Below are 24,795 nucleotides of genomic sequence, written 5' to 3'. Positions count from 1 at the left end.
ATATCATGCGCTAAAACAGAAACTGTGTAGTCCCGACGGAAGCAGCATGGAAAAGCTCACAACTGCACCATCTTTGCCATGTTCATCATGCAGAGCACAAGACACTTCAGTAATTTTCCCAGCAGCAGTCAGCTGTATAAAAATATGCCACGGATCAAGGGAAAATGCAAGGGAAAGCAATGTCTATGCTGGCACCCCTCAAGCAAACATTTGCCCTGATTAAGTCCACACCACAGCTGACTGCAAGACACTCCAAGATCGGTATGATCAAAGGCAGAGGTCACAGCATGTACCTCTGATGGACTTCATTGATGAAGATTTAAATATCCTGAGCATTGAAACCTACGGCTGGCTGGTGCTGTGTGCAAGATGTCAGAGTGGATATATTTTAACTAACAACTCAATAGTGGCTACAGAACAAGAGGCTCCTAGTTTTTTGCATTCAATGAATGTTGTAAGTTACACCCAAGAGGTCCAATTTATGCTAGCAAGGGAGGATTCATGCTGTGCATGACTAATAGTGGAAAAAGTCAAACACATTAAGGTGAACTGTACATGGAAATACCTGAAATCATTTCCTGATGAAATTGTTCCAAAAGAGCACCAAATAATTTCTGGTATGACCTAATATGGGTTAAATCACTTTTACGTATCATTTGCCCATGAAAGACTGACACTAACGGATCCAATTTCGTGATGTGGGTCTTTAAACTTAGTCAGAATTAATTCTCATATGGTATGATAATAGTTTTTCTGATCTAGGTTTCATCAAGGAATCAGAAAACAAGTTGTAACACTTCCTAAGCCTCCTCTCTCAACCAGAGTTAGTTCAATGAAGATGAGATTAGCCTCAAAATCTATATTATATCAAATCATTTCAAGGCACCATAGGTGATGTATAAAATGACAGCAAGATCAGTATGCCAGGAAGACCTTTGTTCACATTGTCCAAGTGACTATTAATTCTGTTTCTTACCATCATACCTAACAGTTTCCCTATCAGGAAGACTAAAGTGACTGACCTGCAGTCTCCAGGTTTACCCTCAGAGCCTTTTGTTGAACAAGGGTGTAACATTTGGCATTCTCCAGTTGTCAGACACAACCACCCTTCACTATCGAAGTTTGGAAGATTACAGCCAATACTTCTGCAATTTGCACCCTTCCCTCAGCAACTTTCAGTTGACTGGGTGATTGTTAACTGGGTTGAAATTTAAATCAACCCTGGAGCACGTAAATCAGGGGTGAATGACCAAATTATTATGAAGATGTTTTCTGAAGAGTCTCACCTGGGCAGGCATGGTAACTCTTTACAGTGCCAGTGACCCAGGTTCAATTCTGGCGGCTGTCTGTAAGGAATTTGTACGTTCTCCCCATGTCTGCGTGGGTTTCCTCCAGGTGCTCCGGTTTCCTCCCACATTCCAAAGATGTACAGGTTTGGAAGTTGTGGGCACACTATGTTGGTGCCAGAAGTGTGGTGACACTTGCAGGCTGCCCCCAGTACTCTACGCAAAAGATGTATTTCACTGTGTGTTTTGATGTATATGTGACTAATAAAGATATCTTATTCTGTTCCAGCATCAGATTCAGCACTGAACTTGGATTGAGGTCGCATTTCTACTGCAACTGAACTGCCTACATAAAGAGAAAGTGCTTCAAACTATCATTAGTTAGAGTGCAAACTTATTCTCAGATAAAATCTCTGCAATTGAAGCACTAAACTAGCTTCACTAATTATTACTTGATTGTTCCTGCAGTCACTTTTGACCAATTTCTCATAAATGAAGTTTACTTGATAACTTATTCCCAATTAAGCACAAGCAACTTACCTTGCAAACAGTTGCAAACTGCTGATCATTCCCAGCTCCAATCACAAGGTAACCATCCTTTGTCTTAAAAGCCTGCAAAAGAGTGTTTAAAGGTGACGTCAAAATACATTTTCAACAGAAGCAAGACAATTCATGAGCTCGTCATTAAAGTCTAGGAATTCAATCACCCATAAAAATATGTGCTAAAATGCTGCAGTGTGAGGAACCTGTGCCAGCGTGTTCCAGAGCCATTCACACATGACTTTCATTCTTGCATCTCATGCAGAGATATCTTTATTAGTCACATGTACATCAAAACACAGTGAAATGCATCTTTTGGGCAGTGTTCTGGGGGAAGCCCGCAAGTGTCGCCACGCTTCTGGTGCCAACACAGCACGCCCACAACTTCCTAACCCGCTCGTCTTTAGAATGTGGGAGGAAACCGGAGCACCCGGAGGAAACCCACGCAGACGTGGGGACAACGTACAAACTCCTTACAGACAGCAGCAGGAATTGAATCCGGGTTGCTGATGCTGTAATGGTATTATGCTAACCTCTACACTACCGTGCCTGCCCACTTAAGGTGCTTAAGAGGATTGAACTATCTCCCCCATTAGCGCATACCGATAATGAAATCATTACATAACAGTGCGTATAGAAAAATGGTAGCAGGTATGCAGGATAGCCACTGCTTCACTAACAGTGATGTTGATTTTGTCACGAACCAGCAACAAAAGAAACACACTGAGCATGATTCAGTGTTAAAAACTATTTTATTAATCACTAATGATAATACATAAAATAAAAGTAAAAATGTTAGTATGTTGGAATTCAAAAATGTTAAACCTTGAACGTTAACCCCAAAACTAAACTCTTCGTGTGTGTGTGTGTGTGGCAAAGTCCAAAACTCCCAGTTCCGGAATGGTTCTTAAAGTTCAGTTCCGCAAGCCATAAGGTGAAACATGAGCAAGGGCTTCTTCAACAACCACCGTTGTCAGAAGATAAGACGTAGATGTAGAAAAACAGAGAGAGAGTAAATACGAAATCCAAATGTTCCACCATGGAACCCAAACGACACTCCAGTGTTTACTCGGTAGTGACTTCCTCACCCCGAAAAGCATCCGAATCGTGGTCGTCCACACACAAATACCTGTTTCCTTCTACAGGTCAGCAACAAAGTGAACTCCACCAGATTACTTCCAACTTCCATACGTGGATTTCAGTGGCAGACACAGTTATAGTTTCTCATCCATCGATAGAGAATACTAGCAGGCTGGTGTCTCTCTCCCTTCTCTCTCCTCTCTTCCTCTTCTTCTAACTTCTTCAACCACGTCATTGCGTCCTTTATCTTCTATTGACATAAGCACGCCCCACACACACACACACTCTCTATCTTAAAGGGACTTTCACTGAGTCCGTAACAGTTGTGAAGGAGGATACCAGAGCTGGGATCTGCATGCATGGGGCACTGGAACTCTCCCAAGAAAGAAATGTGGGGAGTGGAAGAAGGTGGTCTGAGAGGTCAATGGATGCAGTGAAGTCTGAAGAGGCTGCAGATGCTGGAATCTGGAACCAACACATAACACTGGAAGAACCCTGTGGGTCAAGCAGCATCCGTGGAGGCAAAAGGTGCAAGTTGACGTTTCTGGTTGAGGACTATGCAGGGTCTTCACCCAAACAGCTTTTGCCTTCACAGATGCTGCTTAACCTGCTGAGGTCTTCCGGCGTTCTGTTTTTGGATGCAGTGAAGTCCCAGGGACATAATTGTAGTGTTTCAAGAAGAAGAACGAGCACAAATAAGCAGCTAACGTCAACGCAAGTAGTAAAAATTCCCAACTACCAACGAATTCCAAAATACCAACCATCTCCACACACTACTGCATGCATCACAACTCCATTACTTAATTACCGATAATCCCTAGCAACCAACGACAGTCATATTCCTTAAAACACACTCTTATATTTACCATTCCTACAACACTCAAACACACCAGTTAGGTTGACCTTCATTACATGGGAGTTGATATGCAAAAGTAAGGAAGTTTGCTGCAAGGGTGCTTACATTCTTGAACCTTTCACCCCATCACTTATTTATCAAAGCTAAATACATCTCAGAACCATATTCTTTCCTTCTTTCTTGAGAGGTAAGGTGTCACACAACTTGTTAACAGAAAGGAAGCCACCCCTATCATGCCCACTGGGTTGTTGCATTTTGGAGAAAGCATTGCCAATCATTGACCTGGCTATAACAAGTGTGTGGTTTGCGGAGGACTGAAACTAACTGAAGAGGACAGTGTGGTGGTATGCAACTCATCTTCTCAAATCTCACGCCCTCCTCCAATACTTTCTTCTACCATTCTAATGCCCCACTTACCTGTTGCCTCCCTATACCTTGCCCACTCCTTTGTGACTTTCTAATTTCAGATACGTAACAATAAAAACCTGCCAAGCCCCAGCTGATGAATTTCTAGAGCATCAAGAACAAACTACATTGCTCCATCTAATGGTTGCATTCACCGATTCAGAGGTAGCTTCGTTCTGAGACCTACATGTGATGGGTTCCCAAGCACTAGAGGACAGCTGCAAAGCCACAGGCAAACAGTAACTGAGATGCCAACTCTCCAAAAAGCATGGTCACACTGGAGGACTCAAGAGGATTATGATGGAGCAGTCTATTGACAAAACATCAAGATATTTGAGGTAATGTTCAGCCTACCTGAAGACTTGAGAGATGGGAAGATCCAGCTCAAACCTTGTGTTAGAACAACCCTTTTCCAGCGAAGGGCTGGCAGCAATACAAGATAGAAGTGTTGGCCAGTTTCATGTCAACACTACTGTAGCCATATATACATTGCAATAGCATAGAGCATCTGGTGGCTGATATCTCAGCTGCCATTGCCACACAGGCAGAAGTCACCCAAAGTCTGATTTCTGCAGTGGAAGCTCAGGCTTCTTTCATGATGTAAAGGTCAGACTACTGCCATCGTGGCTATGGATATCAATGTTCACTGGGCCTCCAGGGGGTAGGATGATATATCAGTCACCTGTCTACAGAATACTTGGATCATTGATTCCTTGCCCAATGAGGTGAAATACGAATGTCATTTCTCAGGATGATAGTAATTGCACTTCTATTATTAACACACTCAGTCTTTGCCTGTTGCCCATGAACACAAGAAACAGGAGCAGGAGTCAGCGATCCGGCCCGTCAAGCCTGCTCCGCCATTCAATAAGATCATGGCTGATCTGGCCGTGGACTCAGGTCCACCTACCTGCTTTTCCCCAGAACCCTCAACTCCCCTACTGTACAAAAAAAGCATGAGAAAGATGAAATTCTTTGACTTGGCCCCTATATACTTGGAACTAACGAAAACAAACAGTGCACTGACATCAGCTTCCACCCAGGAGGATAATTCAAACACCAGATCAAAACTATACTGGCACACTTATTCAATGTCAATACTGTCAACATTTGCTTCTTCAAACAGCAGATGCATAGTCACCCTCACTGCTGCAGTGCAGAAGATGATCAAACATAAGAAAATGTTGCAGGTAGCACATGAGATAACTTCCTTCATGGAAATTTATATCTTCCTTGAAACATCAACCAGAATGTTTTAGCTCTGTGGAATAAGGACCCAATCTGTGGCAATTGGAACAGGTTAATAAAATGATGATAATTATGAACAATCACTTTGCTTTTTCATCTTACCCGACTTCCTATGAGACAGCCATTAGCTTCACATCACCTTGGACACACCACAAACTCACACTAGTGTTTAACTTGAAAAGATCTAATCTGTGAATTCTAAACTTTTTCCTTTAAAAAGTGACCTTAAAATGATTCTGCTCATGAATTATAGGAATATAATTTGTAAATTATGTATTAGTACATTTTCCAAAGACCTGGGATCACTAATAAATGATTCATGATGAATAACGATCCAAAATAGTGATTGTGCCTGGGAAAACAGAGTGTGGGTACAGATAGGGGCTTAAAGCTGGCAAAAAAATGTGAGCACATCAGTAAGTTCGCTCCAAATTAGTTGTTGCTTTTACAGGTTTTGAACTGCCAATTAGAAGAGGAAAGTGTTCTGTTAATATAGACCATTTCTTCAATTGGAATAATATTTCAACACTATTTCAGATTCAGTGTCACAGCCATAGGTTTCCTAAAACCTCCAAGTGTGGGTCAAAATTAAAGACACTAGTTGAGGTGCTTCATTAAAACTCACAAAAATATTGCAATAAACACACAAGCTACCATCCTACATACTTGTGGAAAAAAAATTCCTTTGCAATAGTTACCAAAAATATTGTGAATAAGTACTTTCCCACTAATTTACTTTCTATATTTTGAAATGTTTTAAAATCACACCTTAGACTATAATTCCAAGCAACTCATCTCCAAACTCCTAGACCTGGGACTCGACACCTCCCTTTGCAACTGGATCCTTGACTTCCCAACCAACAGACCGCAATCAGTGAGGACAGGCAGCAACACCTCCAGCACGATTATCCTCAACACTGGTGCCCCACAAGGCTGTGTCCTCAGCCCTCTACTCCACTCCCTATACATTCATGACTGTGTGGCAGGTTCTGCTCTAACTCCATCTACAACTTTGTAGATGACACCACTGTAGTGGGCCAAATCTCAAATAACAATGAGTCAGAGAACAGGAAGGAAATAAAGAGCCTTGTCACAGTGTCAAACAAAGAGCTAGATCACGGAGAACCCAAATGTAGAACACCGGTACGAGACTGGAGTCAGGATGCTTCCTCAGAACCAAAACGCAGGCGGCGACCCAGAGGAATCTTGCCTTGGGGCTCTGAGGCACAGTCCCGACATGGAAACAGGATATTCTAGGAGAAACAGCAAAACCAGGACTGCTCTAGAGTGGCCAGCTCTAAGCAGCCAGAAGACAAAGTATACCCAAAGACTGACCAATACTCTGGCAACCAGTACAAGTGGAACCAGGGTTCTAATACTAGTCTCCTGATGGAACTCAGGTGTGTGTTATTATGCAATTAGTAGTGCATGGAAATCATGTGCTGCACAACAAGGCACCAATCGAGGACCAGCACGCGGAACCATGACAAGCCTAGTGACATGGTATCATGACACAACCTTTCCCTCAATGTCAGCAAAACAAAAGAGCTGGTCAATGACTTCAGGAAGGGGGGTGGTGCACATGCTCCTGTTTACATCAACGGTACTGAGTTCGAGAGGGTTGAAAGTTACTAGGAATGAACATTACCAATAGCCTGTGCTGGTCCAACCACCTAGATGCACCACAGAAAGCATCCTATCTTGATGCATCACAGCTTGGTATGGCAACTGCTCTGCCTGGGACCGCAAGAAACTGCAGAGAGCTGCGGACACAGCCCAGCGCATCACAGAAACTACACTCCCCTCCATGCACTTCTCCCTGCCTCAGTAAAGCAGCCGACACTATCAAAGACCCTACACCCTGATCCCTACACTCCTCTCTCCTCCCCTCTCCCATTGGGCAGAAGATACAAAAGCCTGAAAGCACGTACCACCAGGCTCAAGGGCAGCTTCTATCCCGCTGTTATAAGACCATTGAAGGGTCCCCTAGTACAAGAAGATGGACTCTTAACCTCACAATCTACCTCGTTATGGCCTTGCACCTTATTGTCTGCCTCCACTGCACTTCCTCTGTAACTGTAACACTTTATTCTGCATTCTGTTATTGTTTTCCCTTGCACTACCTCAATGCGCTGTTGTAGTGAAATGATCTGCATGGATGGCATGCAAAACAATGTTTTTCACTTTACCTCGGTATGTGACAATAATAAACCACTAATAATAAAACAATAATAGTAGACCGGATCTTGCTCAGGGAGTTATATGGCTAAAAACTGCAACAGCAACTTGCAGTCAGAAAACTTATCACTAGACAGTAGAGAGGTGACCAACTGAGAGACTGCAGACCACAGGAGACACTATCCTCAGCATCTGTGTATGGGTAGACACTGAGTATCCGTAACATGGTGGAAAAGCAGTGCTTCAAAAGGCGTAGTTTATTGCATCTGCAGCTGGCAGACATCTGAAACTTTGTACAAGAACAAATGCTTGTGCACTTGGCGACCATGCAAATAACCAGTGGCCATCAAAGCCACTACTGCCCTCAATTCTTTGTATCAGTTGGAACCGCAAGAAACTGCAGAGGGTTGTGGACACAGCCCAGCGCATCACGGACACCAGCCTCCCCTCCTTGGGCTCCGTCTTTACCTCTCGTTGTCTTGGTGAAGCAGCCGGCATCATCAAAGGCCCCACCCACCCGGGACATTCTCTCTTCTCTCCTCTTCCATCGGGTAGAAGATACAGGAGCCTGAGGGCACGTACCACCAGACTTAAGGACAGCTTCTACCCCACTGTGATAAGACTATTGAACGGTTCCCTTATATGCCTATGATGTCACAATCTACCTTCTTGTGACCTTGCACTTTATTGCACTGCACGTTCACTGTAGCTGTGACACTTCGTACTGTTATTGTTTTTACCCGTACTACATCAATGCACTCTGTACTAACTCAATGTAACTGCACTGTGTAATGAATTGACCTGTACAATCGGTTTGTAAGACAAGCTTTTCACTGTACAACAGTACAAGTGACAATAATAAACCAATACCAATACCAATACTTGTTCCTGCCAGCCAGTGGAGTACTATATCTCTTTCTGGCTCCTTTCACACCTCAGTCAGGTGACTTGAAGCATCCTGAATACACATCTCCCTCCCATGCTTTTAACTCTTAACTCCTCTACATTTATTCCTTGGGTTGGTTTTCCAACTGCTGGATTTGAGATGATATTCAGTGAGCTCCTAGTTTGGCTGCTATTCCTTCTCTGGGATAAAAGCAGGCTTAAGTTTAAGGAAACAGCATCTGATAAAGAATATGAATATATATATTTCTTCAAGACCATTTTAACAATATATTCACAAAACTTTCCAATTATAATATGAAGAATATGTTAATAGCACTTTGCCAATTCATCGTTTCCAGTCTTGAACCTGCATTCCTTCAAATTTCTGTTTCAGTTATTTTCTAATGCATGTGGGAACATTATTTCCTTCTCTATATCAACGGACCTCAATGAAATGTGCAACTACAAATTGCATTGACCAACAAAAGATTGGCAGCACTTCTTTCGAACAGAAGGAAAGAAATGGCTTTCTCTGCGTATGCAAAATACAATGAGTCCCATAGAACTTATCTTCCTCTAAATGTACACTCAAACACAAATTCCTTTTTTTTGGATGTGATCATTTCCCAAGAATGTTGAATCAGCAATAGAGACTTCATTCATAATTACTTGACTTTATACAGTCTGTATATCTAGCAAGCTTCATTCAACCATGTACAAGCACAAATAAAGAGGAAAGTGCACAAAACCAATATTTAATGAGATCCTGTTTTGACAAGCTCTGTACTGTCAGTTCAAATTACTTCAAATTAGCATGTAAGGGTGCTTTGCACACAAAGCTGAGACCCAATCTTGCCTGTAGTAAGTAGTTAACCTTTAGCTGACCCTTCAAAATCCTATAAATACTCTGAATGCACATTTTTAAAACATACTTTTCCAGTAAGAATGAATTTTAATGCAAGTAATCTAATAAGAGAAGAAATGGCAATGTTGCTAAGTTAAGACAAAATTTTTTTTTAAAGTTGCATTTTAAGAAGAGATCTGCAATGTCTTACCCACTGTAAGTTAATCATAATCGATTAACAGGTTCTGTAATGGAAATTCTGCCCTTGTTTGCTTGTAGAATCTGCTGACCATAAAGCGTGGCATTAATTCTATAAGTATTTACCCAGAGACAATACTTCATTATTGTTTCAGTATAATTATTGCAGAAGAACCCTTTGTTTTCAAAGATGATCAACCTAGGATTGGTGATGGTTAAAATGAAGCAAGTTTAGCTTCTGCAATGGACAGGAAACAATTAAATGTGCTGTTTTATCAAATGCACTGCTCTGCAAAAGGAGTGCAGATTTGTTTTCGGTTGGCCATCCATTCTAATGCCGAAATCAAAAAAAAACTGCAGATGATGGAAAAATAAAGCAAAGACGGGAAATGCTGGAAATATTCAGTAGGTCGGGCCACATCTTTGGGAAGAGATACGGAGTCAATGTTTCGGGTATGTCCGAACTATAAAGGAGACAAAAGAAGCTTGTTAAACTGCAGGGAGGGTGGGGGAAGGTACGTCTCTGATAGGGTGAAACCAGGGTGACCATGAAAATAATCTGTAAACAAGGTTATCTGGTCAACGAGTGAAAAGGAGCAGTTAGAGAGTGAGGACATAGACGAAAGAACAGAGACGAACGGATATAGGAGTTGTGAAGTGCACAGCAGGAGGACACGTCGAGCAGGTCAGGAGAGGCATGCCCTTCACTTCCAGAGAAGGGAAAAAAGGGAGAAGCAAGCTGTACTAATATCACAGATGGACAACTGATGCAGACAGAGATATCAAGTTATTTGAAGTTGTGGAATTCAATACTGAGTCTGGAAAGCTGCAATCTGCCCAGACGGAAGATGAGGTGCCGTTCCTCTGGCTTCCATTGTGCCTTGCTGTGACAGTACAAGAGGCCACAGACCGATAGGTTAGAGTTGGAGTGGGATGGAGAATTAAGGTGGCAGGCAACGGGAAGCTCGGGGTCGCTCCTGAGGACTGACCATGGGTGTTCCGCAAAGTGATCACCAAATCTGCTTTTTCTATTCTCTTCTGCAGAGGACACAACATTGTGAACACAAAATGCAGTGCACGAGACTGGAAGAAGTGCAAGTGAATTGCTCTTTCACTTGAGAAGACTGCTAGGGTCCCTGCATGGTGGGAAGGGAAGAACATAGAACTTAGAACCCAGAATAGTACAGCACAGTACGGCCCCTTCAGCACACGATGTTGTGTCGACCTATATAAACCTTATCCGCATTCAATCTATCCCCCTCTCTACTTCACCTCCCATAACCTTCTATTTTTCTTTCGTCCACGTGCCTATCTAATGGTCTCTTAAATGACCCTATCGTGTCGGCCCCTACCATCCCCCTGGCAGTGTATTCCAGGCACCCACTAAACCTACCTCTGACATCTCCTCTGAATTTTCCTCCACACACATTAAACAGGTGACCTCTAGTATTGGCCATTGCCACCTGGGGAAAAGATGCTGGCTGTCCACTCTGTCTATGCCTCTCATAATGTTATATACCTCTATCAAGTCCCCTCTCATCATCCGTCGCTCCAAAGAGAAAAGCCCTAAATTGCTCAACCTGTCCTTATAAGACATGCACTCCAACCCAGGTAGCATCCTTGTAAGTCTCCTCTGCACCCACTCCAAAGCTTCCACATCCTTCCTATAATGTGGTGACCAGAACTGAACACAATATTCCAAGAGTGGTCTAACCAGAGTCTTACAGAGCTGCAACGTTACCCCGCGGCTCTTGAACTCAATCCCCCAGCTAATGAAGGCCAGCACACCATACGCCTTCTTAACCACCCTATCCACTTGTGAGGCAACTTTGAGGGATCTATGTACTTGGACCTCAACATCTCTCTGTTCCTCTACACTGCTAAGAATCCTGCCATTAACCATGTACTCTGCCTTCAAGTTCGTTCTTCCAAAGTGTATCACTTCACACTTCTCCAGATTGAACTCCATCTGCCACTTCTATGTCCAGCTCTGCATTCTGTCGAAATCCCGTTGCAACCTACGACAACCTTCTGCACTATCTAGTACACCACCAACCCTCGTCCTCGTGCCATCTGCAAACTTACCAGCCCATCCTTCCACTTCCTCATCACTTATAAAAATCACATAGAGCAGGGGTCTCAGAACAGATCCCTGCAGAATACCACTAGTCACTGACCTCCAGGTTGAACACTCCTCTTCTACAACCACCCTCTGCCTTCTGTGGGCAAGCCAATTTCAAATCCACACAGCCAATTTTCCATGGATCCCATACCTCATGACTTTCTGAATGAGCTTACCATGGGGAACCTCGTCAAACGCCTTGATAAAATCCATATATACCACATCCACCGCACTACCTTCATCAATTTGTCTTGTCACTTCCTCAAAAAACTCTATTATGAGGCATGACCTGCCCTTCATAAAGCCATGTTGACTATTCCTAATAAGACTAAGCTTCGCCAAATGCTCATAAATCCTGTCCCTAAGAATCCTCTCCAATAGCTTGCTCACCACTGATGTAAGACTCACTGGTCTATAATTCCCGGGATTATCCCATTTACCTTCTTGAACAATAGAACAATGTTTGCCATCCTCCAATCCTCCAGTACCACTCCTTGGCCAGGGAGGACTCAAAGATCATCATTATTGCTCCAGCAATCTCTTCCCTTGCTTCCCATAGTAACCTGGCGTATATCCTGTCTGACCCCAGGGACTTATCTATCCTAATGCTTTTTAGTAGCTCCAACACTTCTTTTTTAACTTTGACATGCTCCAACACATTTGCCTGTTCTACGCTAACCTCACATTTGTCTAAGTCGCTCTCCCTGGTGAACACTGAAGCAAAATATTCATTTAGGACTACTCCTATCTCCTTCGTCTCCAGACACATTTTCCCCCTTTATCCCTGAGCGGTCATACCCTCACCCCAGTCATCCTCCTGTTCCTCAAATACGTGTAGAATGCCTTAGGGTTTTCCTTAATCCTACTTGGCAAGGCTTTCTCATGTCCCCTTCTAGCTCTCCTTTCTTAAGCTCCTTCCTGGCTACCTTATAACTCTCAAGAGCCCTATCTGATTTTTGCTTCCTAAACCTTGAATATGCTTCCTTCTTCCTCTTGACTAAACCTTCCACCTCTCTTATTAACCATAGTTCCTTCACCCTAACATCCTTTCCTTGTCTCAGTGGAACAAACTATCTAGAACCCCATGTAAGTGGTCCCTAAGCAACCTCCACACTTCTGTGGTGCATTTACCAGAGACCATCTGTTCCCAGTTTAAGCTCCTAAATTCTTGCCTAATACCATCGTAATTTGCCCTCCCTCAATTAAAAACTTCCCCATAACGTCTGCTCCTATCTTTGTCCACGGCTATGCTAAAGGTCAGGGAGTTGTGGTCATTAGCCCCGAAATGCTCGCCCACCGAGAGGTCTTTCATCTGACCAGGTTTATTGCTTAATACCAAATCTAGCATGGCCCCTCCTCTGGCCAGCCTGTCTACATACCGTGTCAGGAATCCTTCCTGGACACACTTAACAAATCTGCCCCCATCTAAACCTTTTGCACTAAGGAGGTGCCAGTCAATATTAGGAAGTTGAAATCTCCCATGACAACAACCCTGTTATTTTTGCATCTTTCCAAAATCTGCCTATTTATCTGCTCCTCAGTGTCCCGATGTCTATTTGGGGGCGTATAGAATACACCCAATAGAGTTTTAGCTCCCTTCCTGTTTCTGACTTCCACCCACACTGACTCAACAGACGATCCCTCTATGATGTCCTCCCTTCCTACAGCTGTGATATTATCTCTGACAAGCAATGCCACCTCCCCCCACTCCTTCTACCCCCTTCCCTATCCCTTTTGAAACATCTAAACCCTGGAACATCAGCAGCCATTCCTACCCTTGTGATAGCCAAGTCCCTGTAATGGCCACAACGTCGTAATTCCATGTACTGATCCATGCTGTAAGTTCATCACCCTTGTTCTTAACACTTCTTGCATTAAGTTAAATACATTTCAACCCATCTAATTGATTGCATTTATGCCCCGTCCCCTGCCTATCCTTCCTCACCTTCTCCGTACACATCGCATCTACTTCTACACCAACTGATCTATCTTCTAATCTAACACTCTGGTTCCCATCCCCCTGCCGAACTAGTTTAAACCCTCCCCAACAGCTCTAGCAAACCTGCCCGCAAGGACATTGGTTCCTCTTGAGTTCAGGTGTAACCCGTCCCTTTTGTACAGGTCATACCTATTCCAGTAGAGATCCCAATGATCCACAAATCTGAATGCCTGCCCCCTGCACCAACTCTTCAGCCACTCTTAGTCTGCCGTCTCTTCCTATTCTTTCCCTCCCTGGTGCGTGGCACAGGCAGCAATCCAGAGATTACCACCCTTGAGGTCCTGCTTTTTAGCTTCCTTCCTAACTCCCAATACTCGCTCTTCAGGACCTCAGCCCTTATCTTACCCATGTTGTTGGTGCCAATGTGTACCACGACTTCTGGTTCCTCCCCCTCCCCCCTTAAGTGCAGTCAATCTGAGACGTTCCTGACCCTGGCACCTGGGAGGCTACACACCATCCAGGAGTCTCGTTCTTGTCCACAGAATCTCCTGTCTGTCCCCCTAACCAACGAATCCCCTATCACTATGGCACTCCTCTTCCCCTCATTTCCCTTCTGAGCCACAGAGCCAGACTCCATGCCAGAGACCCGGCTGCTGTGGTTCTCCACCGGTGACTCATCCCCCCAACAGTATCCAGAACGATATACTTCTTATCAAGGGAAACGATCACCGGGGTATCCTGTACCAACTGCCTATTCCTTCTCCCTCATCTAACAGTCACGCAGCTACCTATATCCCACACCCTAGATGTAACTGCCTCCTGGTAACTCCTGTCTATCATCTCCTCAGCTTCCCGAATGATCCGGAGTTCATCCAGCTGCAGCTCCAGCTCCCTAAGGCTTATGGACATCTGCAAAAATGGAACCTGTTTGTTACCTGGGAAATGCCCGTACGTAGTACTACATCAGCCTTCCAGCCCCATTCACATAGATACAGTTAGCAAGTAATGCCACAGGCAGAAGTTGAGAAGGCTGGCATGCTGGTGTAGCATTAGTTCTGTTGCCTCACCACAGGCAACAGTAGTATAGCAGTTAGCGTAACGCTATTACAGCGCCAACGACCTGGGTTCAATTCCGGCTGTTGTCTGTAAGGAGTCTGTACGTTCTCCCCGTGTCTGTGTGGGTTTCCTCCGGGTGCTCCAGTTTCCTCCCACATTCCAAAGACGTACGGGTTAGGAAGTTGTGGGCATGCTATGTTGGCGCCGGAAGTGTGGCGACACTTGCGGGCTACCCTCAGAACACTCTGCACAAAAGATGCATTTCACTGTGTGTTTCGATGTACATGTAACTAATAAAGATCTTATCTTACCTTATCTAATACAGTCTGTAAGGAACTGCAGCTGGATGCACTTCCTGCAGGTGAGGTCATCAGGGACACTGGCGATCTCCCTGACTTCCCACATCCTATAGGAGGAGCAGACTTCTGCCCTGACTGCTATTCCCACCATTCTATACAAAGAAAATTACAAATAACAGTGAAAGAAAGAGAACCTACTAGAAGCCTCCACTCACCTACTCCGCCTCTTCATGCCGAAGCCTCTTTAGCCAAAGCCTCAGCTCCCCACTCCAACACTGTCCACTCACACAATGGCCGCCCCAAAAAGTTGCAAGGATAGGTGCTGCGTCGCCTGTGGTTGCAAGTGCCATAAGCGGAGGTAGTTGTTGGGAACAGAAGAGGGGACCAAGGAGTTACAGAGGGAACAATCCCTACGAAATGCTGAAAGGGGAGGAAGAGCGGAAGATATGTCTGGTGGTGGAATCTCTCTGAAGGCGGCAGAAATTGTGGAGAATAATCTGTTGAATGCGGCGCCTAGTGGAATGGAAGGCGAGGAGCAGGGGAAGGGTGGGGGTGGAAATCAGGGCAGCAGGTCAGCAAGTGGACGGGTCGAGGGGAAGGTAGATGTTAGGACGAGTAAGTCTGAAAGGAAGGACAGGCAGGGACAGGATAATGAACAGAGTAGGACTGATGGGCTGAAGTGTGTTTATTTTAATGCAAGGAGTATTATGGGTAAGGCAGATGAACTTAGCGCCTGCATCAGAACATGGAATTATGATGTTGTGGCCATTACGGAGCCTTGGTTGTGAGAGGGGCAGGACTGGCAGCTCAACGTTCCTGTGTTTCAATGTTTTAGACAAGATAGAGAGGGAGATAAAAGAGCTGGAAGACTTGCATTACCAGTCGGGGAGAATGTCACAGCTGCACTCAGAGAGGATGTACTGGAGGGCTCATCCACTGAGGCAAGTGGGGTACAGCTCTAAAATAAGAAAGGAGCGATCACTCTGATGGGGTTATACTATAGGCCTCCCCATAGCCAGCAGGAGATAGGGGAACAGATATGTAGAGATTATGGAAAGATGTGAAAGCAACAGGGTTGTTGTACTGGGTGACTTTAGCTTCCCCAATATCGAGTGGGAGTTCTTTGTGCAAGAGGCTTAGAAGGCACAGAATTTCTTTGGTGCGTCCAAGAGGGTTTCTTGAAACAACACATGGATTGTCCATAAGAACATAAGAAATAGGGGCAATGTCTACCTACGCCCTAACAGTATCCTGGTGTTAGCAATGCTTTATGGGAAACAGTATAATTACCATACTCTAGCAAAATAAAATTTCAGATTTTAATGCAGAAATAAGAGCCACAAGCTGCAGGCCAAAAAGCCACATGGAGCCTGAGAGCCACCATCTGAATATCACTGTAATCATAAGAACATAAGAAACAGGAGCAGGAGGAGGCCATCTGGCCCATCGAGCCTGCTCCGCCATTCAACAAGATCATGGCTGATCTGGCCGTGGACTCAGATCCACCGACCTGCCTTTTCCCCATAACCCTTAATTCCCCTACTGTGCAAAAATCTATCCAACTGGGTCTTAGATATATTTAATGAGGCAGCCTTTACTGCTGCCCTGGGCAGAGAATACCACAGATTCACTACTCTCTGGGAAAAGCAGTTCCTCCTCATCTCCCTCCTAAATCTACTACCCTGAATCTTGAGGCTATGTCCTCGAGTTCTAGTCTCACCTACCAGTGGAAGCAACTTTCCTGCCTCTATCCCCAATTCAACCATGCTGGACCTTGTTTTGGGAAATGAGCCAGGCCAGGTGACAGGCCTTTCAGTGGGAGAGCATGTGGGGAACAGTGATCACAACTCCTTAAGCTTTAAGATAGTTATGAACCTTGCGAGAAAGGGGGCGAGGGCAAATTACAACATTATTAGTTAGGAGCTTAGGGGAGTTAATTGGGAGTAGCTGTTATTGGGCAAGTCCACATCTGACTTGTGGGAGTTGTTTAAAGATCAGCTGATCAGAGCTCAGGACCGGCATTTTCCAGTAAGGAGAAAGGACAGGGATGGCAAGGTAAGGGAACCTTGGATGACAAGAGAGGTTATGAATTTAGTCAAAAAGGAAGCATATGTAAGGTATAGGAAGCTAAAATCAGAAAGGGCCCTTGAGTAATAATGAAGATAGCAGGAAAGAGCTCAAGCAAGTGATTAGAAAGGCCAAAAGAAACCAGGAAATGTCCTCGGCAAGTAGGATTAAAGAAAATCCTACGGCATTTTATACTTGCATTAAAAACAAGAAGATAATGAGGGAGGTGGTAGGACCACTCAAGGATAGAGAGGGAATTTAAGCTTGGAGCCAGAGAGTGTGAGTGAGGCACTGAACGAGTACTTTGTATCAGTATTCACCAAGGAGAAAGACATGGAGTTTAGGGAGATCAGTGTGGACCATGCTAACGCGCTGAGGCATTTTGAGATCAGGAAGGAGGTGGTGCTGGGTCTCTTAAAGAGCATTAAGATGGACAAGTCCCCAGGGACTGATGGGATATATCCTAGGTTATTGAGAGAGGCATGAGAGGAGATTGCTGGGGCCTTGAGAAAGATCTTTGTATCCTTACTAGTAACAGGCGAGGTCCCAGGAGACTGGAGAGTAGCCAATGTCATTCCTTTGTTCAAGAAGGGAAATAGGAATAATCCAGGAAATTATAGGCCAGTGAGTCTCACATCAGTGGTAGGGAAGCTACTGTAGAGGATTCTTAGAAATGGGATTTATGCGCATTTGGATAAACATGGTCTGATTAGGGACAATTAACATGGCTTTGTGCAGGGCAGGTGTTCTGGATGGATCGGTTGTTTGTGATATATATAAATGATTTGGATGAAAATGTAGATGGATGGATTAGTAAATATGCAGACGATACTTTCATGCCGAATGGTGGAGCTGTGAACAGTGTAGAGGGCTAAATCAGGATAAGGATAAAGGATACATCAGGATATAGATCAGTTACAGATATGGGCCGAGAAATGGCAGATGGAGTTTCATCCGAGCAAGAGTGAAGTGTTGCACTTTGTGAGGTCAAATGTAGAGGGAAAGTGTACATTTAATGGCAGGACCCTCAACAGCATTGATGTACAGAGTGATCTTGGGGTCCAAGTCCATAGCTCCCTGAAAGTGACCACATAAGTAGATAGGCTGGTATAGAAGGCATATGATATGCTTGCCTTCATTGGCTGGGGCATCAAGTATTGGAGTATGTCACGATGCAGCTATATAGAACTTTGTTTTGGCTGCACTTGAAGTGTTCTGTGCAATTCTGGTTGCCTCATTACAGGAAGGACGTGGAGGCTTTGAAAAGTGTGCAGATGAGGTTTACCACGATGCTGCCTGTATTAAAGGCCATGTGCTATAAGGAGAGGTTGGACAAACTTGTGTTGTTTTCTCTGGAGCGGCAGAGGCTGAGGGGAGACCTGATAGAAGCTTATGAAATTATGAGAGGCGTAGATCGTGTAGACAGTCAGAATCTTTCTCCCAGGGTAGAAAAATCCAATACTAGAGGACATGCACTTGAGGGGGAAAGTTTAAAGGAGATGTGTGGGGCAAGTTTTTTTTTACATAGAGAGTGGTGGGTGCCTGGAACAGGCTGCCGGGAGTAGCGTTGGAAGAAGTATGATAGTGGCGTTTAAGAGGCTTTTAGACAGACACATGAATATGCAGGGAAGGGAGGGATATGGATCATGTGCAGGCAGAAGGGATTAGTTTAATTTGGCATTATGTTTGGCACAGACCCCATGGGCCAAAGGGCCTGTTCTTGTGCTGTACTGTTCTATGTTCTATCCTTGTCCTGTCACAGAGGAGAGGGAGTGAGAGTAGAGGAACAGGAATCAATGAGATGCAGTCAAGGGCTTTGTTAATAATGGTAGAGGGGAAGCCGCGGTTCATAAAAAGACATTTCAGAGGCACCTGTACGGAAAGTCTCATCATCAGAGCAAATACGACGGAGACGGAGGAACTGGGAGAATGGAAAAGAGCCCTTACAGGAGGCAGGATGGGACGAAGAGTAATCAAGATGGCTGTGGGAGTCAATAGGCTTGCAAGAGACATTAATAGCTGGACTGTCTCCTGAGAGGGCGATAGAGAAATTCAGAAAAGGAATGGAAGAGTCAGAGATTGACCATGTAAAGGTGAGGGCAAGGTGAAACGGGCAGCAAAAGCAAGAAACTGCCAAGTTCTGAATGAGTAGGGAAGGCAGCACCAGTGCAGTCATTAATGAACCAGAGGAAGAATCGTAGGAGTGGGTCAGGTAGGACTGAAACAACAACTGTTCTACGTATTCCACAAAAAGACAGGCACAGCCTGGACCCAACGTGGGTGCCCATAGCTACATCTAGAGGAGGTGCATGGAGTTGAAGGAGTTGTTGTTCAACGTGAGCAAGTCGGTGCTGGTGTAAAAGAGGTCAAGAGCATACATGTGCTGATGCACGGCATTGAGCGTGGATCTAAGGATGTGAAGAGAACAGGGCCCTAAGAGACATTGGATAGTTTTAACATATGGCCCAAATTGTCAAGGAGTATAATGCCAAAGCATGTCAAACCTAAACCACACAATGAATTTCTATTTATCTAATGGAAATTGATTGAAAGGTAGAAAGTGCTGAGTAGTCGCAAAGAATAATGGGTAATGGTGTTCCCCAGGGATCAATATTGGTACAGCACACAATCTGCTGCAGGAACTCAGCAGGTCAAGCAGCATCTGTGGGAGGAAAGGAATTGTTGACATTTTGGGTTGAAATCCCGCATCAGGACTGAGAGGGGAGAGGGGAGGTGGCCAGCACGGAGAGGAGAAGGGGAGTGGTGAGAAAGGATTCCAAGACGATTGGTGGTCTGAGGAGGGGTGTAAGATGACCATCTCCCCTCTCCACTGATGCAGGGATTCGACCTGAAATGTCAACAGTTCCCGTCCCCCCACAGATGTTGCTCGACCCGCTGAGTTCCTCCAGCAGATTGTTTGTTGCTCCAGATTCCAGCATCTGCAGTCTCCTGTGTTTCTCCATCGATACTGGTATCATTGCTTTCTGCATTAATGACTTAGAGTGGGGACCAAAATTTCTAATTTTACAGATGATGCAATGAATGGAAATGTGGTAAACGGTGGATAGTGTTAATAGTAACAGATACCAAGAGAATGGGCTGCCAGAACAGAAAAACAACTGACAGATGAAATTTAACACAGAGGTAGATGAAGTGATATACTTTAGCAAAAAGAGCAAGAGGAAACATAGAGTCAATGGTGGAGGTTTAAATGATGTGCAGAAACAGGGGGATTCAGGGTGGATATATAGATAAATCTTTGGTAGTGTATGTTGAGAGAGAGGCTGATAAAGTATATGGAATCCTATGATTTCTGGACAAATGGATGGAGTACAAAAGCAGGGAGATTAAGTTAAACTTCTATAAAACATTGATTAGGCCAAAATAGGTGGTCACCACACTTTAATGGAATATAAAGATCCTGGGAAGAGGATGCAGACAAGATTTATTGGAATGATTCCAGGGCTGAGGGATTAGACTGGATGAAGACCAGGCTAGGTCTTTATTCCTTGGAATGTAGGAGAATGAGGGGCGACCTTACAGAAGTGTTTAAAATTATGAGAGGCATAGATAAGGTGGACGGTAACAGTCTTTTCCCCAGGGTCAGTGAGTCCAGAACTAGGGGGCATAGGTTTAGGGTGAGAGGGGAAAGATTTAAAAGGGACCTGAGGGGCAACTTTTTCACGCAGAGGGTGGTGAGTATATGGAACGAGCTGCCAGAGGCAGCAGTTGAGGCAGGTACAATAGTATCGTTTAAGAAGCTTAGATAGGAGGGGACATGGAGTACGAGGTAGGAGGATAGGAGGGGACAAGGTACATGGAGGGGCGGGGCTTAGAGGGATATGGGCCAAATGTAGAAAATTAGGACTAGCTGGGTGTGCACCATGGTCGGCATGGACTCAATGGGCTGAAGGGCCTGTATCCGTGCTGTGTTCCTCTATGGCTCTGTATCAGGATCAAAGAGATTGAGAAATCTGATAGAGATGTGCAAGGTCATGACTGGTTCTGATAGGATAAATCAAACAATGCTGTTCCCACAGAGAGTAACTACAATCTGGAACTTTCTATAAAGGTAATGGAAACAGAATCAAATAGGGCCTTTGAAAAGGGAATTGGATATGAACTCAATCTGGAACTTTCTGTAAAGGTAATGGAAACAGAATCAAATAGGGCCTTTGAAAAGGGAATTGAATATGAACTCAATCTGGAACTTTCTGTAAAGGTAACGGAAACAGAATCAAATAGGGCCTTTGAAAAGGGAATTGGATATGAACTTGAGAGAAAAAAAAATTGAGGGCTATGAGCATAGGACTTTTGGAGTGGAATTTGCAGAATTAATTCACTAGGAGCCAATACAGACATGATAAAACAAATGACGTCTTCCTGTCTCTACAGTTCTATGGGTCTCTGATGAAGATTTTATCTTCTCTCCATGAAGGGACATAGCCCACCCACCTATCCATCCAGAGTACTTCGGTGCAAGTCGGGAGACCCAAGGTTTACAAAACAACTATTTACAAAGGTACTGCAGGGCTTTTGAAATTGGTAGCAGAGGGCTTCAGAATTCTCACACTGTTTGTTCACCATCAAGGATTATTATATTTAATAGGTTTGCAAGTTCACAGTAACAAGCCTAAACTTCCATTCCACATTTAGGAGTTTGGTAGCATGGTCAACATCAGCAGGACTCTGGAAGACTGGGTCTGTGTCAGTGTATCAAAAGTTTGCCATTAAGCACCATCTAAGTCACAATCTTTCATCAGTAAACATGTGATTTGATATCTATTCACATTTCAACAGTTCTAGAAAGATTTCCCCAGAAAATGTCTTACCCAAAACTCCCGACTGCCAAAAGCCTACAAAACGTCAATGGAGGCACAACATGTAAATCCAAAGAGGTAGTGCTTAATTTGCAGGAGATCTTTACTAAGCCCAAGTGGAAAACATGTTCATTTTTAGATGCACTGTTATAGGCATGATATAAAAGCACTGAAAAAGACGAGAAATTCAACTTTTTTTTCAAAACATTTAAGAAAATTAAAAGGTGACCTGAAAAGATTCTGCAAATTTATTAAGAGTAAGTAAGGAGCTGAACAAGTTTTGTTCCCAGTGGATAAGGTGATGGGACAAATACTTCAGATGATCATAGAAATTATTCAGAGGGAGGGTTATTAGAATATTGATTTATCTAACACAAGTTATCAAAGAAGAAACTATATACATTTTAAAATAAATTTACATTGTACTGTATAAAACAATAATATTTTAGTCTGGGATTGAGTGAACAAGAGAATATGGAGGAAAATACTAGCACAGACATGATAGCTCTTTGGATCCACATTTAATCAGCTTCTGTGTTTCTCTACCAATTTTTGATGTGTAATTAAGATAATCTTTAGAGATATGCAACTATTCACTCCTTCCACCAACTTAAATCAGTTACAGGTTATTAAAGTCAGTAGCTGTCTCTCTGTGTGCACAGATAAGATATTTTATCAGTCAATCTGATAGAACAGTTCTCTGCTGCCCCACATCAGCTCCCACAAAAAGGCACCCAAAACATTCATTTGTTTTTCCTTTTCAGATGCTGACTGATCTGCCATATACTTGCAGCATCAAACATTCCAACTGTGACCCGGCATTTGCATCTTTCTCATCTTACATAATTAGTAATTTTCACTGCTTCCAAATGTAAAGTTTTCTTTCATGATAGAAGTTCTCTTCATTATCCACACAATACTTTCATCATCAGCCTTCCAATTATGCTCATAACTACATTCATTAACGCATTCAGAAATCTTTGTTCATTCATCTGAATAATTGTTTACTAAGGAATTCTTAGTGATCTCATTAAGTTCAACAAATAAAACTATAGTTTTGAACTGCATAAAAACAGGCATTACATTCAGCAAAACATGCTTTGAGAGTATGAGAGTATTTACCTTAATCTAATGATTAAATTATATTACTTGTTTGTTTAAAAGCGAAATGGAATATCCAATGATAGAAAAACATCACAGGAAATTCAAAACGAGTAAGGAATCAGATTCATTAACAATCTTAGATTCTGAATATTCAAGAACAGAGTTGTCTTAGGTTTGGCATTTATTATCAATTTGGTTCTAAAGTGTGACTTCAATAAATATTGCAATCAGAGCATCTGGAAGTTGGTCCTGGATCAGGAATTAAGGCAACAGGCCAAACAGAATCAAAGAATCATAGAGTAATACAGCACAGAAACAGGCCCTGTGGCCCAACTGGTCCATGCCATCCAACATGCCCATCTAAGCTAGTCCCATTTGCGTGGGTACACAAGGAGCTTTTGATAAGTCAGTTATGCTCATATGAAATCCAGTCACAGCCAGAAGAATTATCATTGAGTAATTCAGTAATCAGGTTCATAACATTTTCGAAGCTGATTAGCTCACCAGTGCCTCTACTTCCTCAGGTGTTAAAGAAATTTGGTTTGTCCCCTTTGACTCTCACCAACTTTTACCGATGCACCATAGAAAGCATCCTATCTGGATGTATCACGGCTTGGTATGGCAACTGCTCTGCCCAGGACCACAAGAAACTGCAGAGAGTTGTGGACACAGCCCAGCACGTCACGGACACCAGCCTCCCCTCTTTGGACTCTGTCTTTACCTCTTGCTGCCTTGGTGAAGCAGCCAGCATAACCAAAGACGCCACCCACCCGGGACATTCTCTCTTCTCTCCTCTTCCACCAGGTAGAAGATACAGGAGCCTGATGGCACGTACCACCAGACTTAAGGACAGCTTCTACCCCACTGTGATAGACTATTGAAAAGATGGAACAGACAGACTTATGGATAGATATCTATTGATCTATAGAGGTTAGAGGTCTGTCTATAGACAGACAGCTAGATATTGAACAGATGGAACAGAACAGACTATTGAACAGACTATTAAAAATGTTCTTCAAAATGGTTGGCGAATCTGTATTTGGGTTTCCCCAATGTACAAGTAGCCACATATACTATGAGATGGATTATGACCTCATGATCTGCCTTGTTGTGACCTTGCACCTTATTGCACTGCATTTTCTCTGTAGCAGTGACACTTTACTCTGTATTGTTACTGTTTTTACCTGTACTACCTCAATGCACTCTGTACTAACCCAATGTAACTGCACTGTGTAATGAATTGACCTGTACAATTGGTTTGCAAGACAAGTTTTTCACTGTACCTCGGTACAAGTGACAATAATAAACCAATACAAATGGAAAATACTGCTGAAAATCCGAAATAAAGCAGAAAGTGCTTGAAATACTCAGCAGGGCAAACAACATTGGTGGAGAGAGAAACAGAGTTGATGATTTTTCATCAGAACTCGGACACGTTGGAGATAAAACAAGAGAAAGGGAGAAGGGGCAGAAAACGTAGGAAGCTGAGTGAAGGCAGGAGGAATTAAATGACAAAACATATGAGTAAGCGGGGTGAAAGGGGACAGTGAGGGGATTAGAGGATAACAAAAAGGTCTGGAGCAAGTGTAAAAAGGAGACAATTAATTATCTGAAATTACCAGAAAGAAAAAGTGAATACCTAAAGTGTGAAATGCAAAGACTGGATTTGCTGATAACCTGAAATTCTTCAACTAATGTTGGGTTCTGAAGGCAAAAACATCCCTGATCAGAAAATGAGGTGTTGTTGCTTCAGCTCATGTTGTGTTTCATTTCAACAGTGTCGAATGACGAAGGCATAGAGATGAGAGTGGAACTGGATTGGGAATTAAAATAACAGGCAAATGGAACCTTGGGATCATGCTAACAAA

At 43.5% G+C, this 24,795-nt stretch overlaps 1 protein-coding gene across 1 annotated transcript in view; it reads right to left on the bottom strand.

Moving 5' to 3' along the window:
• Positions 1 to 24,795, bottom strand: part of sugct (succinyl-CoA:glutarate-CoA transferase) — a 384,844-nt gene that overhangs the window by 236,907 nt on the left and 123,142 nt on the right. Inside the window, 1 exon segment of the mRNA XM_052022714.1 lies at positions 1,827 to 1,898. Within this exon segment, the coding sequence (XP_051878674.1) occupies positions 1,827 to 1,898 (72 nt within the window).

This window comes from Pristis pectinata, chromosome 9 (genome assembly GCF_009764475.1).
Source record: "Pristis pectinata isolate sPriPec2 chromosome 9, sPriPec2.1.pri, whole genome shotgun sequence".
NCBI lineage: Eukaryota > Metazoa > Chordata > Chondrichthyes > Rhinopristiformes > Pristidae > Pristis > Pristis pectinata.
Note: the sequence above shows the minus strand (reverse complement) of the source record. Positions and strands in the feature narration are given on the sequence as shown.